Source organism: Marmota flaviventris, chromosome 9, assembly GCF_047511675.1.
Source record: "Marmota flaviventris isolate mMarFla1 chromosome 9, mMarFla1.hap1, whole genome shotgun sequence".
In the NCBI taxonomy this organism is placed as follows: domain Eukaryota; kingdom Metazoa; phylum Chordata; class Mammalia; order Rodentia; family Sciuridae; genus Marmota; species Marmota flaviventris.
Window position 1 is genome coordinate 118,454,281 of NC_092506.1, and position 17,451 is coordinate 118,471,731.

The following is a 17,451-nucleotide window of genomic DNA, read 5'->3' on the forward strand; positions in this document are numbered from 1 at the left end:
TCTTTTTGATTTTTCCATTTGTCTTTGATAAAAGGAGAGAGACCACCATTATAAAATGACTCTTACACCATATGCCAAACATTTATTTATGATTTTGGCATATGGTGACCTGAACTGGAAAGAAGGTTTAAGAAAGAAAAGGCAAATAAAATTATAAAAGTTTAAAGTTATTTAAATTTTTTTATTCTGTCATTATGAAATGTTTTTGGGAAGGTAATTAATTTGCATTTGCAATGGTTTGAGAAGTTTTAAATATGTATGAAGAAGATCATAGTAATGGAAATTGAGGCATATCTTAGCAACAACCTCAATCTATTTCATGTTTCTTGGCATTTATGTATATAAATTTGCTATATATATATGTGTGTGTGTGTGTGTGTGTGTGTGTGTATATATTTCCAAGACAACGTAGGATGAAGTCCTTATGTTAACTATTGAGAAATACTCATTGTTGGAAACTGGCATGTTTTATTAATAAGTATATTCAGAAATCTGTTGTTATGCTGTTTCTGGGAGTGTTAGGAATATTCTTTATATATTTGATACAATGAAAGTTTTTTCAAGGATTTTTCACACTATTAAGTAACAATTTTTTTTGGGGGGAGGGGTTACTGGGAATTGAACTCAGAGGCACTTGGCCACTGAGCCACTGTATTTTATTTAGACAGGGTCTCACCGAATTGCTTAACACCTCGCTTTTGCTGAGGCTGGCTTTGAACTCATGATTTTCCTGCCACAGCCTCCCAAGCTGCTGGGATTACAGGTGGGCATACGGTGCCCAGCTTTAAATAAGATTTTAAATCCTAATTCCTCCTTAGGTCTAGTTTCTAGTTTGTTTTTATCCTTGTCTTCAGCTTCTTGTCTTCATAAGATTCTGCTCCATTTTTCTCCCCTAACCTTATTTGTTGTCTCCAAATATTCGGAATTCAAAGCAAAGAATTAATATTCTACATATAAACTATTTGGGCATGCCATTATAATTTTGATCTACCACAGAAATGAATTGTTTTAGCAGAATATTGCTTTTATGTACATCATAGTGTATGTCTTACTAATGTTTTAGGCAGATTTTTGTTTTCATCACATTTGGAATCAGGGCCCCTAAAGATGTGAAGATAATAATGCTTCCAAGATAACTAAGCTGCATCCTTATTTGTAAAATAAGAAAAAGATGAATTCCCCACATTTTAATGGAGTGTTTCTTCTCAGACCTGTAGTGACAGATTTATTCTAGTTATAGAAATGTACCCAGCCCCACTTTTGAACGTTTCTTTACCCTCCTCCCACCAAGTTCTTTCAAGAGATATCAAGGGCCAGGTTTAGAGCATCGCTGCCTCCATAGCAACCAGACTTCAGCTTCCTCTGTCACCATGGTGCTGCCTCGTCGTGGCCGGTGGTCGCTATGGTAACTGGGGGCGGGTTGCAGGCTCCAGACGGGCTGGACGCATGCGCGCGGGGTCCGCGAGCTGCGCCGCGCGCCCGCCGGGCCCCTCAGCTCCCCTCGACATGGCGCTGAGGCTGCTACCGCGACTTCGGCTCGGTGCCCGGCTGCCCGACTTCTTTCTGCTGCTGCTTTTCAGGGGTGAGTTGGCGTGTTTCTGCCGTTGGGAGGGTAGGGTCTCCCTCCGGGCGATGGAAGCAGAGCGGGCCGAAGCGGATGGTTCTGGTACTGAAGGAATAGCGGTCCCAGCTCTGGGGACTCTGGGAGTCCCGGGCCGAAGTAGCAGCGCGAATCCCTGGTAGGGGGTGGGGTTTCGAGCCGGGGTCTGTGGGAAGCCCGGGCAGCCGGGCCCGGGCAGTGGGCTTATTTCGGGCAGGCGGAGTAACTCCGAACTGTGGGCGCATCCCGGCGAGGGTCTGATCCCTGTTGAAGGGCCTCAGCTCTGGTGGAGAGCTCTCCGGGACGGTGGGCTTTAGTCCCGCAGAGTGGGCACCGCCTTCTGCGTGGACAACAGCAACTGTGGTGTGGACTCGGAAAGTCACTGGGAAGCTGCGGAGTAGTGCGGTGTCCAAAAGTGGACAGCGAGTGGCTTTGCAAAGTACCAGTGAGGCAGTACTCCGAGGCCTGTCCGGTTTCTTGGTTCCAGCTAGAGCTCTGCTGATCTGCTTTTCGCCAGTCAACAAAGGAATTGAATTGGGCAAACCCAGCTTTCCTTTTCCAGAGATAAAACTGCACGGTTATCAGTCCAGTACCTCTTTGTATTTAGCCTGGTGGGGGAGACCCTTACCCCAAATAGCATCTGGGCCATTTTGACCAGGGCACGCTGATAAACCTGAGAAATTTGTTCATATTCTTTGCTACTTTTTGGAATTCTCATGAGATCCGTATTTCCCTGGTTAGTTGAACAGAAGTGCTCTAATAGCTTCCATTTAGTATGTATTAATACACCCACACACACTCACGGCATTTCAAAGTCATTATTTCGTTTAGACCTTAGAACCACCTGTGTGAGGTGGATTTTATTAAACTATTTTCAGATTTTAATGGAGTCTATTTCTAAGGCTGCCTTCAGAGTAAGTAGTGTAAAACTCACATTTACTCAAAAGCGCTTCACCAACTCTTCTTGACTAGTAAGCTTTCCAAGGTAACCAAAACTGTCATCCCTTGATGTCTTCCAGAAAATACCAATTAAACCACGAAGGGGCTCTTGGGAATGGGGGTGGGGTGTGTGTGAACAGATTTAAGAAAACAAAGATTCTTGTGTTTGATGCTTATTCTAGTAGGATGCTCAGGTTGGTGGTAATTAAAAACTAAGGGTCTGGCACAAAAATAAGAAGGATCAGTCTCAGCAAAGTTACTTCCAGAACCAAATGCAATTGGAGATAAAAGTGACCAAAGGCTAGCCAGGGGACAAGGGTGTCAGGAATGTCCAGCTCCCACTGTGTTGGTTACACTGACACTGTCCTATTCACAGACTGTAACAACTCTCTATTGTTGAAAAGATTTGTTCACATGAGTTTGCAGTTTTTATTGCAGAAACATTTGGTAGTTTCCTGCAGGAATGAGTTTCAATTTTGTGGTTTATTAATAATAATATGCTAAGAACTTCATATAACTCTAATCCTTGATTTTGCCCTCTCTGAGGGGCTAATTTTGTGATTTTCTTGCTATAGAGTGTTGGAATTTACCTGAAGATCATAGCAGGAAGAATCAGATTTTCAAGACCAGGACTAATGACATTGAATCAAGGTGGTAGGATGTATTAATCCACTTTGAAGCCACTTTGAAGGGATGTAACTTTTTTTTTTTCTGATTGGGTTTTCCATTCTTAGGTTTATACTAACCTAAGTGTACTCTATTAAACTTTCACAAGATCTTGACAATGATGTCTTTTTAATTTTTTTTTAGGATTTTTTTAACTGCTATTACTATTCAGTGTTTTCTTTTAAAAAATGTCCCTGATTTTATAGCAAACATTAATAGTTAAACTTTATTGGCTTTTGTTAATTTAATATGAATTAGTGAAATTTTTATTCGGATCAGTTTACCAACTAATCAAGTGTTCAAGACCGTCATTTGTAAATAAAATATTCCTGTGTTCAATTGATGACAGTTGCAATTCAACAAATCATTATTAGACTTGTGTGTTTCAAAAAAAAACAAAAGAACACCTGTCCCGGGAATGAGCAGTTTTAAATCAGCTGCTCATTCCCAAATGACTTGTTGATGGACATTTGTTCTTGAGTACTGCAGACTAGAGAGAGTGAATGGGTAGCTGCTAGAAATACTTAATTACAAATAATTACACTTTTATATCTAGAAAGATTTATCAGCCACCCAACCCTAAACTGTGTGAAACTTGCTCCTAAGTCAGCACCATAGCATAGATTTAAATCAGTTCTTTTGAAAAATAAGTAGACTTTTATCAAGCTTACTTTCTGAGGTGGCAGAATGTAACAGAAGGAGCTATGGATTTAGTGCATTCAACTAGCAGCTGTTAGGGATATGATATTAGTAAATTCCTTCTTCATAAATTCTTTGAATTTTTTTGAAGCACTAGTGGGATAAAATATGTGTGAATGAAGTTAGGATGTATAGTGTCTGCTGAAGGATATCCTAGTTGTGAAGTTCTCTATTAAGATGTTTTTAGAATCAGGTGATACTGTATGAAAGTGATGCTGTTAGAGTTGAATGCAAATTTTAAATTTTTGTACTCTCTAAATTCTAGCGTATATGCATATATCTTTTCTGGAGTATAAAGAGATCATAAAAAGAAAGTTTGAGCAAGCATATTCTTTTACACTCAGTTTAGCAAGGACTGTATCCGCTACCGTACTGTAGTGTAGGAGAGCCTTAATTTACTGCCTCTTTGCATTTGCCATGGCACACTAACTTTCTGAAAGTTAGTCCTTGTTTCTGATGTTCCAGGAATGCTGTGTTTATGTTTTTTTTTTTTTTTGTGTGTGTGTGTGTGTGTGTTTGTGTGTTGGTAACTGGTATGTTTTCTTTGTTTTTAAATAGTATCTATTATGTGTTATATATTGCATTCCCCATGCATAGTTAGTATGTATAGTGATTGCAGTGCTGCTTGTGTAAAAAAAATAAACTTTTTAATACAATTAGGACCATATAAACATTTTTTTACTATGTCTTCTTTCATTTGCAAAGTATCTCAAGACTCTTGTGGTTCCCACAAATTATTGCTAAGATCAGACTGTACTATATTCTTGATGTCTGCTATGTTTGACAACCTCAGCTTCCTAGCTGTAACTAAGCATATATCTTAGTCTGTTTTTCAGTACAGAAGACATTTTTTTTCTTAGTAGCTGTGATATACTAGGCCCTGTTTTCCATGCTAAGGGTGCAAAATGAATAAAGCCCCCAGACCTTAAAGAACCAGAATGACTGCATATTGAGTTACACCAAGCTTTAGTTGTTTTGTTTGGTGTGAGTGCATTGTATCTTCTAAAGGATATTAAAACTTTCTTGGGAACAGAGGCTGAATTTCTTTTTTATCTTTCCAGAGGAGACCCTAGTAAATGTGTCACTTAAAAGTCTGTTAATAGTTTTTAAACATTTTCTATGTGTCTAGGCATTTTTAAATGTATATTATTTTCATTCCAGTGGCCTTAGGAACTTTGGGAAAGTTTCAGTTTTTACTATAGTAGTTATGGAATTAAGAATAATTATATCTTGGACTTATTTAATTTCATAATCTGTTTTCTGCCATCTTCCCTGTGCAGTTACAAGGTTAAGAAGAAAAACATGGAGAAATGCTTAGAAGTTGATACAAGCTGTAGGTACTACTAGTATATGTTTGTAATTACATAAAGTACTAGGGAAAACACCTGGAAGAAAGTGTACTAAAATGTAGGTAAGTTCTCTAAGTGGTAGGTCATTTTCTACTGTTTTGTTTTCCTGTATGATTCTTTTATCCTTTTGTCTGCTTTTCCAGTTTTCTTTAATGTGAGAGTGTTTATTTTATATTGAGAAGATTACATTGTGTTTTGAATTCTAGTAGATAAAATAGTGGAATTTTAAACTTGGCACTAGTAATGGAAACACTTAATTTGTTTAGTTTAATGTGATAGCTTATAGATTGTGCCTTTTTCTAGCTTCTTAATGTCAGCCACATTGGATGAAGGAAGGGCTGATTTGAAGTTCAGTTGTTTGATCATGTATTGTTTGTGACTCATTGAAGAGCTTGTTTGGTGTTGGCTTTTGGATTACAGAGCCAGCTGTGACATCACCAACAAATGGTTAATTGGAAAACTAAAAGAGAGCTGCTGAGAGTCCCTGTCTCCCCTCTTCTGTTTGAACAAACAAAATAATCTGAGTAATTGCTTTGTTCTACTTCTTCAGAGTTCAGTATTTATTGAACACTTAACTGTGTGTCACACAGGCAACTCCTGGAGGAGGATCTCTGTTCTCTTCCTCTCAGGTAATAAGAATACAATGTCAAATTAATTTCCACTGAAAGTGACTCAGAAAGGTGTTTCTTGAAGTGAATCATCACCTAATGGGCCCCATCGCTCTTCCTGCCCAACATGGACTTTTTGTTGGCTATCTTTCTCCCACGAAAATATTTAATGTCTTTAGAATGAAGTGCAGCTGTCTGGAGGTTTACAGAATGAAAATCCTGACAGCTGCTTTCCTTTACCTTTTTTTGGCCCATGTTTTCCTCTAAAGCATCTCTATCAGAGTTCTGAAATTTACATTTTAAAAAATTTTTATTGATTTATTTTTTTTAGTAGTGAGAACTGAACCTAGGGGCACTTAACATTGAGCCACATCCCTAGATCTTTTTATTTTTCATTTTAAGACAGGAATCTCACTAAGTTGCCACAGCTGACCTTAACTAGTGATCCTCTTGCCTCAGCCTGCGAATTGCTGGAATTACAGGTGTGGGCCACCATGCTCAGCAAGAATTCTGAAACTTTTAATTAGCCAGCTCATATTTATTTGGTAGTCTCCATTTTTGAGGCAGTAAAGGCTTCAGTGCACAAAACAGAGAGGTTTAAAATAATGCTGCCTTCAACTGGAAGTAATGGACAGTTTAGATAGTTAACCAAGCAAGCAGCCTTTGGGTAAATATTTTATGTATTTAAAAATGAGAACGCTTAACTCTGGGTTGCTGTGGCAGAGAAGAATTTTTAAGAATCACTTGGACTTATTTGGGATAATTTTTATTTACATAAGCACAGATTTGTGGAAATGAAAGTGTTGAGAACCAGAAAAGTAGAGGAAATATATGAGCTAATATAAATAATATAAACTAATAGTATTTCCAAGTCTATACTTGGGAATACACATATTATTATTTGGGAATAGTGAGATATTATCATGATAAATAATAGCAGCTGTCATTTATTAATCATGTGCCAAGCATTGTGATGATTGCTTTATCTGGTATCTTAGTAAGTCCAGACTACTATAACAGAATACCATAAACTGGGATGTCCATGAACAAGGTGCTAGCATATGCAGTTCCTGTGAGGTTCCCCTTCCTGGCTTGCAGGAAGTCATGGACTGCTGTGGAGTGAAAGGTGCTCTGATACCTTTTCTTATAAGGGTCATCACTAATTCCATAATGGTGTCTCTACCCTCATGACCTCATCTAAACCTAATTACCTTTGAAAAGCTTCACCTTCTTATAATATTACATTAGGGGTTAGGGTTTCAACAGGAATTTCAGAGGGACACAGACATTTATTTAGCCCATAGCACCCAAACTGTCTTTTTGGTCTCAGCAGTTTTTTAGGTCTCATTTTGCAGATATGGAATCTGAGGCTTGGGCAGGCTAATTACTTGTTGTCCACCACAGAGCACATTAGCAAGAAACTAGATTACAAAGCACTTTAAATAATAGCCTAAGAAATTTGGGCTGTGTTGTGTACAGTATATAAATTCATTTGTCTTTAAAGCAGGAAAGTTAAATAATCAAAATGTAATCAAGAATATTAGAAAAGAAAGGGCAGTGAGGAAGCTGTCAGAGTAGTTCCACCTAACATAATTCAGTGTAAACATCTTGATGTTGAACTAGTTTTTTTTTAAATATATTGCCTGTGGGGAGTATGTTCCAAGACCCTAAGTGGATTCCTGAAACTGCAGATATTACTAAACCCTGTATATACAATTGTTTGTCAGCTGTTTCGCTGTTGCTATCAAAAGACAAGAAGAATTTTAGTGGAGGAAAAGTTTATTTAATGCTCTCAGTTTCAGTCCACAGGCAGCTGGCTTCATTGCGCTGGGCCCAAGGTGAGGCAGAACATCGAGGCAGAGGAAAGGGGAGGGTCCTGCCTCCTCCAGCATACCCTACCTACCTAAATTATTACCTAGTTAATCCCTATGAGGGAATGAATGCACTGATTATGATATGATGTCGAGACTCTCATAACCCAATCATTGAATTTCTACACTTTCTTACATTGTTTTACACATAAGATTTTGGGGATACCTCATATCTAAACAATAATAACTGTGTTTTTTTCCTGTATATACATAGACAAATTTAATTTTTTTTTTTTTCATTTTAACTAAGCACTTATGCACTTGTCTGAAACTTGCAGTTTGAGGTACAACAAGAAAACTCACATACATTTTCTTTTCCTTCTTCACAATATTGTCTGTAGAAGATTCATTCTTTTTTTAATATTTATTTTTTAGTTTTAGGTGGACACAATATCTTCATTTTATTTTTATGTGGTGCTGAGGATTAAACCCAGTGCCTCATGCATGCTAGGCAAGCACTCTACCACTTGAGCCACAACCCCAGCCCAGAAGATTCATTCTTACCATAAATTTTAGCAATATCAAATGATTTTTTTTCCTTATTAAGTCTAAAATTTCTACCTTTTCCCTTAAGGGTAAAGCTTTCTGGCTTCTTTGTAGTATTTCTGAATTGCCATCATCACTACTCTTGCATTGTGGGGCTGCTATTAAATAAAATAAGGATTGCTTGAACATAAACAATGTGATATTGAGTCATGATCTGGTAACCATGATGTCTACTAAGTGACTAATGGGCATTAACTTGTATATGGTTATGCCGGACAAAGGGATGATTCATGTCCTAGACAGGACTTAGCTGAAAGGCATGAGATATCATGCTATTCAGAATGACATGCAATTTCAAACTCATGAATGCTTTATTTCTGCAGTTTTCCATTTAGTATTTCATTTCCTTATTTTGTTTTTTGTTACTTTTTTACCTGCCTGCCTTTCTGCCTACCTGCCCGACTCCCCTCACTCCCCCTTTCTTTCTTTCGCTCAAACTCAGCCTAGCATATGCTTTGGCAAGTATTCTACCACTGAGCTACCTCCTAGCCCCTATGTCTGAAATATTAATATTTCAGACTGCAGTTGAGCTTGGGTAATGAAAACTGTGGAAAACAAAACTGCAGATAAGGAAGACTACTGTATCTGAAAATATGCCTATATTAATCTTATTCTTGAAGTATGTGTTTGCTAGATTATAATTTTAGATTGACAGTTATTCTGTCATAAAACTTGGACTATATATGCCTTCTGGTTTCCATTATAACTGTTGTGAAGTCTGCAGTCAGTCTTATCTTCACTCCTATCTGATCTTGCTGTTTTTTCTCTAGCTACTTTAAAGATACTTTGACTTTCTGAAATGTTACTACAACGTGTCTTGGGGGAATTTCTTTTAAGTTATTCTACTTATAATATATTGCACTCTGTATCTGTGAATTTCTTTCCTGTTATTTCACAGGTATTTTCTATTCACATATTGCTTGGCTTCTATTTTCTTGATTCTTCTCCTTTGGGACTCTGATTAAACATATCAGTCACTCTGGCTTTAAGACTGTTAATCTTTCTGTCATAATTGTATGTTCTTGACTCTCTACTGTTTTATGTTCTGTTTTCATATTTGTTTGTGATTAACTACTTCTGCTTCCAACTCTATTGTTTAGTCATGCATAGAGTTTTTCTCACTGATTGCTGTTCATTCCTGAAATTTTACTTTGTTCTTTTTGTCCTCTTTTTGCTTGTTTAATTTTTTATTCCTTAAAAAATTGAAACATTTTATGCTTAGCTTTTTTGTATTTCATATCTGATATTTCATATTTCAAATATCTGAAGTCTTAGGCATCTAAACCTATTTGTTGTTTCTTATGACTCTTTGCTTATAAGATGATATTTGGTTGATGTTCATCTCTGAAAACTGGTCTTAACCCAAGAAAGCATGCATTTTTGTTTTGTTTTGTTTTTAAGACCATATGTTCAGTTGAGTGCCAAGATTGCCACTCTCTGGGATGATTGTTGCCCCTTCTCTGTCACTGTCATAGTTTGAAAATATCAGCATCTGCTTCTCTACTTTCCTGCTGGTCTACAGGTACAGTTTCCACACTGATGTGTTAAAATGAGCAAAATTTTCCCTCAGAATTTCCCTTTCCATCTTATTACTTTCTGGTTCAGCTCACAGATATTTGGTTTGCCCTTTTAGGGGTCCCCCATTTCCTGTGAGCCCAGAGATGCATGAAAGCCATGGTTTATGCTGGATATGATATGGCATACCTGTAATTCTAGTGACTTGTGAGACTGAAGCAGGAGGATTACAAGTTTAAGGTAAACCTGGGCAACTTAGACTTTGTCTCAAAATAAAAAAATAAATAAATAAAAAGGGTTGCAGATATAGCTCAGTGGTAAAGCACTCCTGGATTCAGTCCCTAGTAACAGAAGAAAAAAGAAGTCATAGTTTAAAATTTGGAGAATTACATCTATCCACACTAGATATTCACCTGAAACAGAGTTACTCTGTTGTAGAGGCTCTAGTGAAGACATTTAGAGGCAGAGTACAAAGGTAACCCTGAGTTTTCCAGCTGGAATCTGAAGTTCTGGTTTTTACATGATGAAATTCTGGCTCACTGAAAGGTATAGTCTTGTGAGGAAAAAAACTGCATCTGTGGAAGGTTCCATTGTTCATAGCCTTTAGATACTTTCCTAGGTGAAGGAAGGAGCACAGCACTGTGGGTGTTAGGCATTTCCTAGTTTTGCATGTGATTCATATTTTGGACCTTGGGGAAATAATTGGTTTTAATCAAACCATTTGAAAGTAAGTTAAACCCTGCCTCTCTCACACTACCACCAAAATATCCACATTTCCTTCCTGTTGTTAGATAGCCCACTTTAGCTTCCAAAGAAGTGATTTTATAGGTATATCAGAGAATTTGTAACCAGTTAATTGAATTAGTCCATATTTGGTCATTATAATTGTATTTGAGGGTTTTGAAAAACTGTTTAACAGAAACTCTTTCTCTTCTGAAAGTTTAGAGGTGCTTTAGAAAAGCCAGGTAAATCTAGTTTGAATCCCCTCTGTACTCTTGAGAGGTGGGCAGAGTTATCCTTCAGAGCTTTAAGGTTTTAAAATTTGTTGGTTTTTTTATTATTATCTGTGCAACCTTACTTACTAGATCCAGTGTTTCAAGAGTTCCTGTGTTTGTTTGCCATGAAGAAGAAAGGGATAGCTAGTTGGTTTTGTTGGCATTCTTAATTAGATCTGATTTCTTAGCATCAGATCTGAAGTTTTCAATCTGACCATATTTGGCCTTGCTTTTAATTCTACTGGTAAGAGAATGAGCTTGGAACCTTAGCTGTGAGTCTAGAGCAGTTGCTCAGTAGGAACAACTATTTAAGTGCTTTTTAAATTTTATTTTATTTACCAGGCACAGTTTTAGACTTTGAGGGAACATCAGCTTTTATGTTTTGAATAGTTAATAGGAAAAGGTGAAATCTATGATTCCTGTCCTTCAAAAGCACTTTTATGCATATAGGTGAAAAGTTTTCATATACGTTTTGGGATTTTATAACTCCCTAAAAGAAGAACATTTGTGTACCTCTGAGAAGCTGCTCTAGGAGTTCTTGGGGATGCAGTCTTAGGGCATCTTCTGAAATGGATCTAACTACCACATGTAGGGTTCAGAAGTGGTAAACAAATGTATCACTTTGTTATTTTGTTATTTCTTCTTTCAGTTAATTCTGTTGGAGCCTGACTTTTTTTGCTAGACTATTTTATGACTGCTGACTGTCAGTTTCAAACATCTGTTCATACTCTCTATACATTTCTATCTTAAGTTACTCTACAAAGATAGGTCAGAGTTGAGACTTTGACTTATATTGAAAAACAAGTTATGCATGTAATTGTAGAAATGTTTTAATTCTGTGACTTTTATGGTGTTTCATCATGTTGGTATAGCTCCAGGAAGGGAATAGATTTAAGTCATATGAGAAACAGCAAAATGCTGATGTGAAATAATTGCTAGAATTCCTCTTCTATCTGACTGTGGAGTCCATTTATAACAGATCTCACTCTTTTTTTTTTTTTAAACCCTCCTTTCTCTCTAACTTAGGCGCTAGGACTGAGCAGACATTTCATAACATTGGATAAGGGATCTGGACCTCAATGAAGCCAAAACAAATATTTCCTCCTACTGTTACTCTATGGCTAATATCCCACATGCTGTTTGCAAATTACAACAAAACTCTCAGAGTGAGTTCAGAGTCAGGTAACTTTTTTGAGGAGTATGTTTTGTGTTTTGTTCTTTCTTGAACTCACAGGTTTTACCTTCTATGCTTTTCTTGTCAAGTACATTTCCTAAGTGTAAAGTAAATAAAATCTGTTAAAACCTTGGTTGCTTCTCTGATATGTGTGCAGCACCTTTTAGCTCACATTTTTAAAAATCTCCTTTAATGAAACCTCACAGGAAGAAAATTAGGTAGAGTTTAGAGACTCTAGTTTTAAGCCTTATGATTTGTTTCTTTCTCCCATCCATAATGGAATAGTTATATGACCTGGTTGGTTGTAAAGCCTGTTTTTGAGTGGGTGTCACTTTATCTTCAAAGGAGAAACTATTGAATTTGGCTTTTTGGATGACGGAGAGGGAAACTTTCTTTTCCTGCCTATGTCTACCCTTCCCAAAGAGGAGCTGGGGAGATGGAGGAGGATTCTAGAAAAATGTTGCTGTTCTCCTGTCTTTTACAAGGTTATGACTTTAATGATTCATTTTTATTCTGAGAGGATCCCAAGATTAATAACATGGTCTTTGCCTCTGTAACATTGTCTGTCACTGTCTTCTGAATAAACTTGTTCTTTGACAGTTCCCTTCAGTGACTGTAGCTCATTCACTACAAATGCAGGACATTGGTTTTTCTTCCTGTTCATCTCCCATTCTTTCCTCAATATCCTCCTTCATGGACTTTTCTGTAAAGCTTCTCTTGTAGATCTCTAGACAGGCAATTTCTTCCTCTTCTGAATTCCCATTTATCTGGAAGGTTTGAATCTTGACATAGGTTTGAATCTTGGCTCTAATATATGACTCATGAAAGCCAATTCTTAAGAAAGTAGAAACAAAAATAACAGTCATCAATATAGTAAAATTAAAATTAATTCGTGTGACGGGCTTAGCAGAGTGCCTAGTATAGTAGTAAGCTTTCAGTGTTTTGTTTTTCATCAATAGATGGTAGAAATTTGCTATTACTAATTGTTGTTGCTGCTGCTACAGCTACATCTATTACTACTATCCTACAGTTAATTTGATTCTTAATTATTCAGAGGCAAATTTAAAGTGAAGCCCATCACACAGGCTTCAGGAGCTATTCCAAGGCCCTGGATTTCACCCTGTCAGTGTGTCCTCAAATATGCAGAAGTTGTTTTGGCTACTATCAATTAAAACTTTTTTTCTTCCACTCTGTCTTCCTTTCTCTTGTACTTCTTAGGTTGAATAGTATTGAAATGGCCATAGGCATTTTTTCCCAGCTAAGGGGAAGTGAGTTGGGAGCTATTCATTTTGGGTAATTAGAATTGTAGGAAAAAGAAAGAAAGAGAAAAAAAAAAAAAAAGAATTGTAGGCAACTCAGTGTCGGAATGGCTTCCAGGAGTGTTCTGTCATGTTATTTGACTCACCTAGGATTGTGCCGTGAAGCTGTAGGACCTACCATGAAGGCTACTCTGTAGTGCCAAAGTTATAGTCTGTAATAACCATTGCAGGGAGAATGCGGTTGAAAACTGGGTAATAAACCTCTGCAGGGAGGGAAAGAGTGTTTAAGATTAGCCACTCTGCAAGGAAACCTGAAATGCTGATTTTTACAATGTGAAACTTTAGATTGAAGTTTTTCTAAGGTTAACAACTGCCCTTAAAACTGAATGATTTCTAGTTAATGAATATTTGATTTTCTCATGATATTATCAATAATGATTTGGAAGTAGAAACAATCCTTGCAAACTATTAATAAATATCAAATTATTATTTTAATATTTCATATTAAAAATTTTATTTACCATGCTAAAAGAAAGTCTTAATTATTCTGTTATTGCTCTAGATAGTATTACAAAATTATTGCTATATGTTGAGGTGATCAAAGATCATAAAACATGTAGGAAAAATTATAGAATACCAAAGAATTACTAAAAGTGATTTTAATGTTATCATCTCTGCTTTGCTTTTATTCCCCTGAGTTCTGAAGTTTCATTAGTTCTCTAGTTCTCCAAAATTATTACAGTCCTAACTTAGAGGACCTTCTCTTGTAGAAGCTTCCTTTATGGCTTATTTTGATGAGATAGCAAGTTTTAAAAATCCAGTTTTCTTATGTTGGAAAAATTTTATCTAAAACACAGATTGTCCCAAGTTTTTCTGTGAAAACAAAAATCTAGTTTTAAGTTTCGTGAGTAAAGAAGAAAATTTCTCTTTGACATTCTTGGATTTGAAAACTGGTTCAGTGATTATTTGTAGAAAAGATTAGACCTCTTATGCCTAGGGGAAAATGTCATGCCTGAACTAGCAAGCATCGAATAATAAAAGGTTTTAGTGGAAATTCCAGCATATTTTTAAGTAAGGGAACTGCCAGTATAAATCACTGAGTTTGTGTTCTAAACGGCTTATTAAATAAATAACTATTAAGAAAGGATGAGTTCAGGACAAGAAAATGCTATGTGAACAGATAGGCCCTGGGCTGTTTTTACCTGAGAGTTTCAGATTTGTCTTTCCCCATACATTGTTGGTGAAATGAAAGGACAGAAATTTCACATCGTGAGATTATTGTGCCATGTACTGTTAGGATGAAGGACATTTTTTTTTTCTTAAAAAAAATATATATATATATATATATATATATATATATGTATATATAAAGGAAAAGTAAGAGAGCATGAAAGGAAAGGAAAACACTTTAACTCAACAAAATCCTTCTGTTTAACACCCCAAAATTCTTATGCCGAAATTAACCATAGGCACGGGCATTAAACCCAAGCATTATAGGCATTAAATCCTGGCTTCCCAGCTCTCTCTCATGGATTACTTTAATATTCATTTCAAAGTGTTAGTTGAAATCTTTACAGTGCTATTAATTATTGTTTAATAGCTAGAAGTATCAATTGGACAGCAAAATCTTAGAGTCTGCCTTATTATAGACATAGCTAGATAAGACTCTTAAAAAAAATTTCCTGTAAAGATTGTTTTAGTTGGCCTTCTCTGAAAGAAGGAACTATCTTATAGACCAAATATAGCTACTCAATAACTAGGCTGAGGGTTAGAGGAGACCCAGCTTTTGCCACTGATTTACATTATGATCCTAGCCAGTCATTTAATTCTTTTGTGTTAAGTTCTATACCCATAAAACAAGCATTTATTCCTCTTAACTAACATAGACATATAGGTTACAGAATTTCTAGAGCTAAAAGGTACTAGTTTCTTAAAGCTACAGAGTTTCTCAACCTTGGTGCTGTGAACATTTTGGGTTAGATAATCCTTATGAAGGAACATCTGTATATTGTAGGTTGTTTAGCAGCATCCTGGCCTCTTTGTATCAGTATGAATGTTCCAGTTGTGACAACCAAAAATGATTCCAAACTTTCCTGATGCTCTATGGTTGTCAGTATCCCAGTTGAGAAGTACTGCTATAAGACATTATTCAATAAGAAACAGCTGAGGCCTAGAGTCCAATTTTATCTATTTATTTATTTAGGTGATGCAGGGCCTTGCACATGCTAAACAAGAATCCAATTTTATTAATACACTCCCTCCTCAATTCCCCAGATTCTACCTTGAATTAATTCATTTTAATTCCATACCAAAAGTAGTGGCATATATTTAATACCAAAACAAAAAATTGAATGCTCTGAATTTAACAATAATGTAGTATCCACTTACCACTTCTAAAGCTCTTATCATGCTTTAAGCATCTTAAATGCTTACAAAATGCTTGAACAATGCTTATTAAGAGTTGGAATGGGGGCTGGGTTGTAGCTCAGTGGTAGAACACTTGCCTAGCATGTGTGAGGCACTGGGTTCAATTCTCAGCACCACATAAAAATAAATAAAGGGCCACCAACAACTAATAAAATACTAAAAAAAAAAAAAAAAAAAAAAGAGTTGGAATGGATCAGCCACACCAGTAAGTTTAATTGGATATGATGTGTGGGATATTGACAACTAGTGAATTTCATGCTATTGAAAAGAACGGAAGAATGCATTTCAGGAATCTAATGCCTCTTCACCAAATAAAATCAGTGTAATTTTATTTATATACAAACAGCCTTAGGTTTGTATTGAATTTCTTCTGTCTTCCATTCTTACTTTAAAACACCAAGTTTTTTTTTTTTTTTTTGGGGGGGGGGGCGATCTTGGTACCAGGGAATTGAACTAAGGGCCACTGGACCACTGAGCCACATCCCCAGTCCTGTTTTGTATTTTATTTAGAGACAAAGTCTCACTGAGTAGTTTAGCACCTTGCTTTTGCTGAGGCTAACTTTGAACTCGAGATCTTCCTGCTTTTCAGTTTCCCAAGCCCCACTGGGATTATAGCGTGTGCCACTGCACCTGGCTTGTTTTTAATAATGGAAAATCTTCACATATAGTATGTAGCACTTATTAAATTTTATTTTATTATTTAATTCCATATCTGATGGCTCAATTGAGTAAAATTAGCTGTCAGAAAAGAAACTGATTATCAGTCAGGAAAGCTTAAAACCATTTAGGACACACTTTGCTTTAGTGCCAGAATATATCTTCTGAACATCTGGATTTTGGAGTGCTTTCAAAGCTCTTTGCTGAGGATGTCTCTAGATTTCAGTATAGTCTGGTTAGCAGAATTTTTTCTTTGACATATGTGTAACAAAGCCATCTATCTTTGAAAATGCCAAACTATTACAGTGTTGGAAACCTCAGATGCTTTTGTTTGAAGCTGCTTTTTTTTTAATCTGTTGAAATCTTTGGATTTAGATATAATTGGGTTGTTATATAATGTGATTCTGAACATATTGGCATGCACAGTATGAAATCTGGATGTGACAGATTCTGAGGTTTGCAAACTGATAAAAACTATAGAATAAAGGACATTAGGTATGAAGGTGATTATCTGCCATGGTTATGTTTGCTTATTTTTCTATTTCTCCTTTCATTAAGTACATCATAAATTATCTTGAGCTAAAGTATTGGCTAGCTTAGATTCTTGTAGGTTTCATTCTTTAAATTGGGCATCAATATTCTTTGTGATATTTTCCACTAGAAATGTGATGGAACTAACAGCTAGACATTGTGGATTGGCTAGTACTAAAGGGAAGCTAAAAGTGACTAAATAAATTACATATAAGTAGTGGTATGGAAGGACAAAATAGAGCTGTCACATAGAATTTATAGGAGACTCAGTGTGGGGTCAAAAATATATCATGTAAATTGTATAATGATGGAAAAGTTTCATGAGGTTAAAGAAGGGAGCCACCACAATGTTATGTTTGGAGACATGGGTTTTTTTAATTAAGAAAACTAATAGTATAAATTTGGTTAAGTTTAAAAAATATACATAAAGAAAAAAAATCACTCATAGTCATACTGTCTTAGGGCATTATTGCAGGAACTTAAACATTTTTATGTATTTAGTCATTTTTCTATCCATTTGAGATTAATATAATTGATACTCTAAAATTTTGTATTCTGCTTTTTAAAATTCCCTTCTTCAAGTTGCCCTGCTTGCTCTCTGTATTTCAGCTTTCT

General features: G+C 36.2%; 1 protein-coding gene across 1 annotated transcript in view; it reads left to right on the forward strand.

Moving 5' to 3' along the window:
* The first annotated feature begins 1,490 nt into the window (after positions 1-1,490).
* Positions 1,491-17,451, forward strand: part of Jam3 (junctional adhesion molecule 3) — a 65,824-nt gene continuing 49,863 nt past the window's right edge. The window contains exon 1 of the mRNA XM_027945456.2: positions 1,491-1,582. Coding sequence (XP_027801257.2) covers positions 1,507-1,582 — 76 coding nt within the window. The 5' untranslated portion in view covers positions 1,491-1,506. The remainder of the gene's footprint in view (positions 1,583-17,451) is intronic.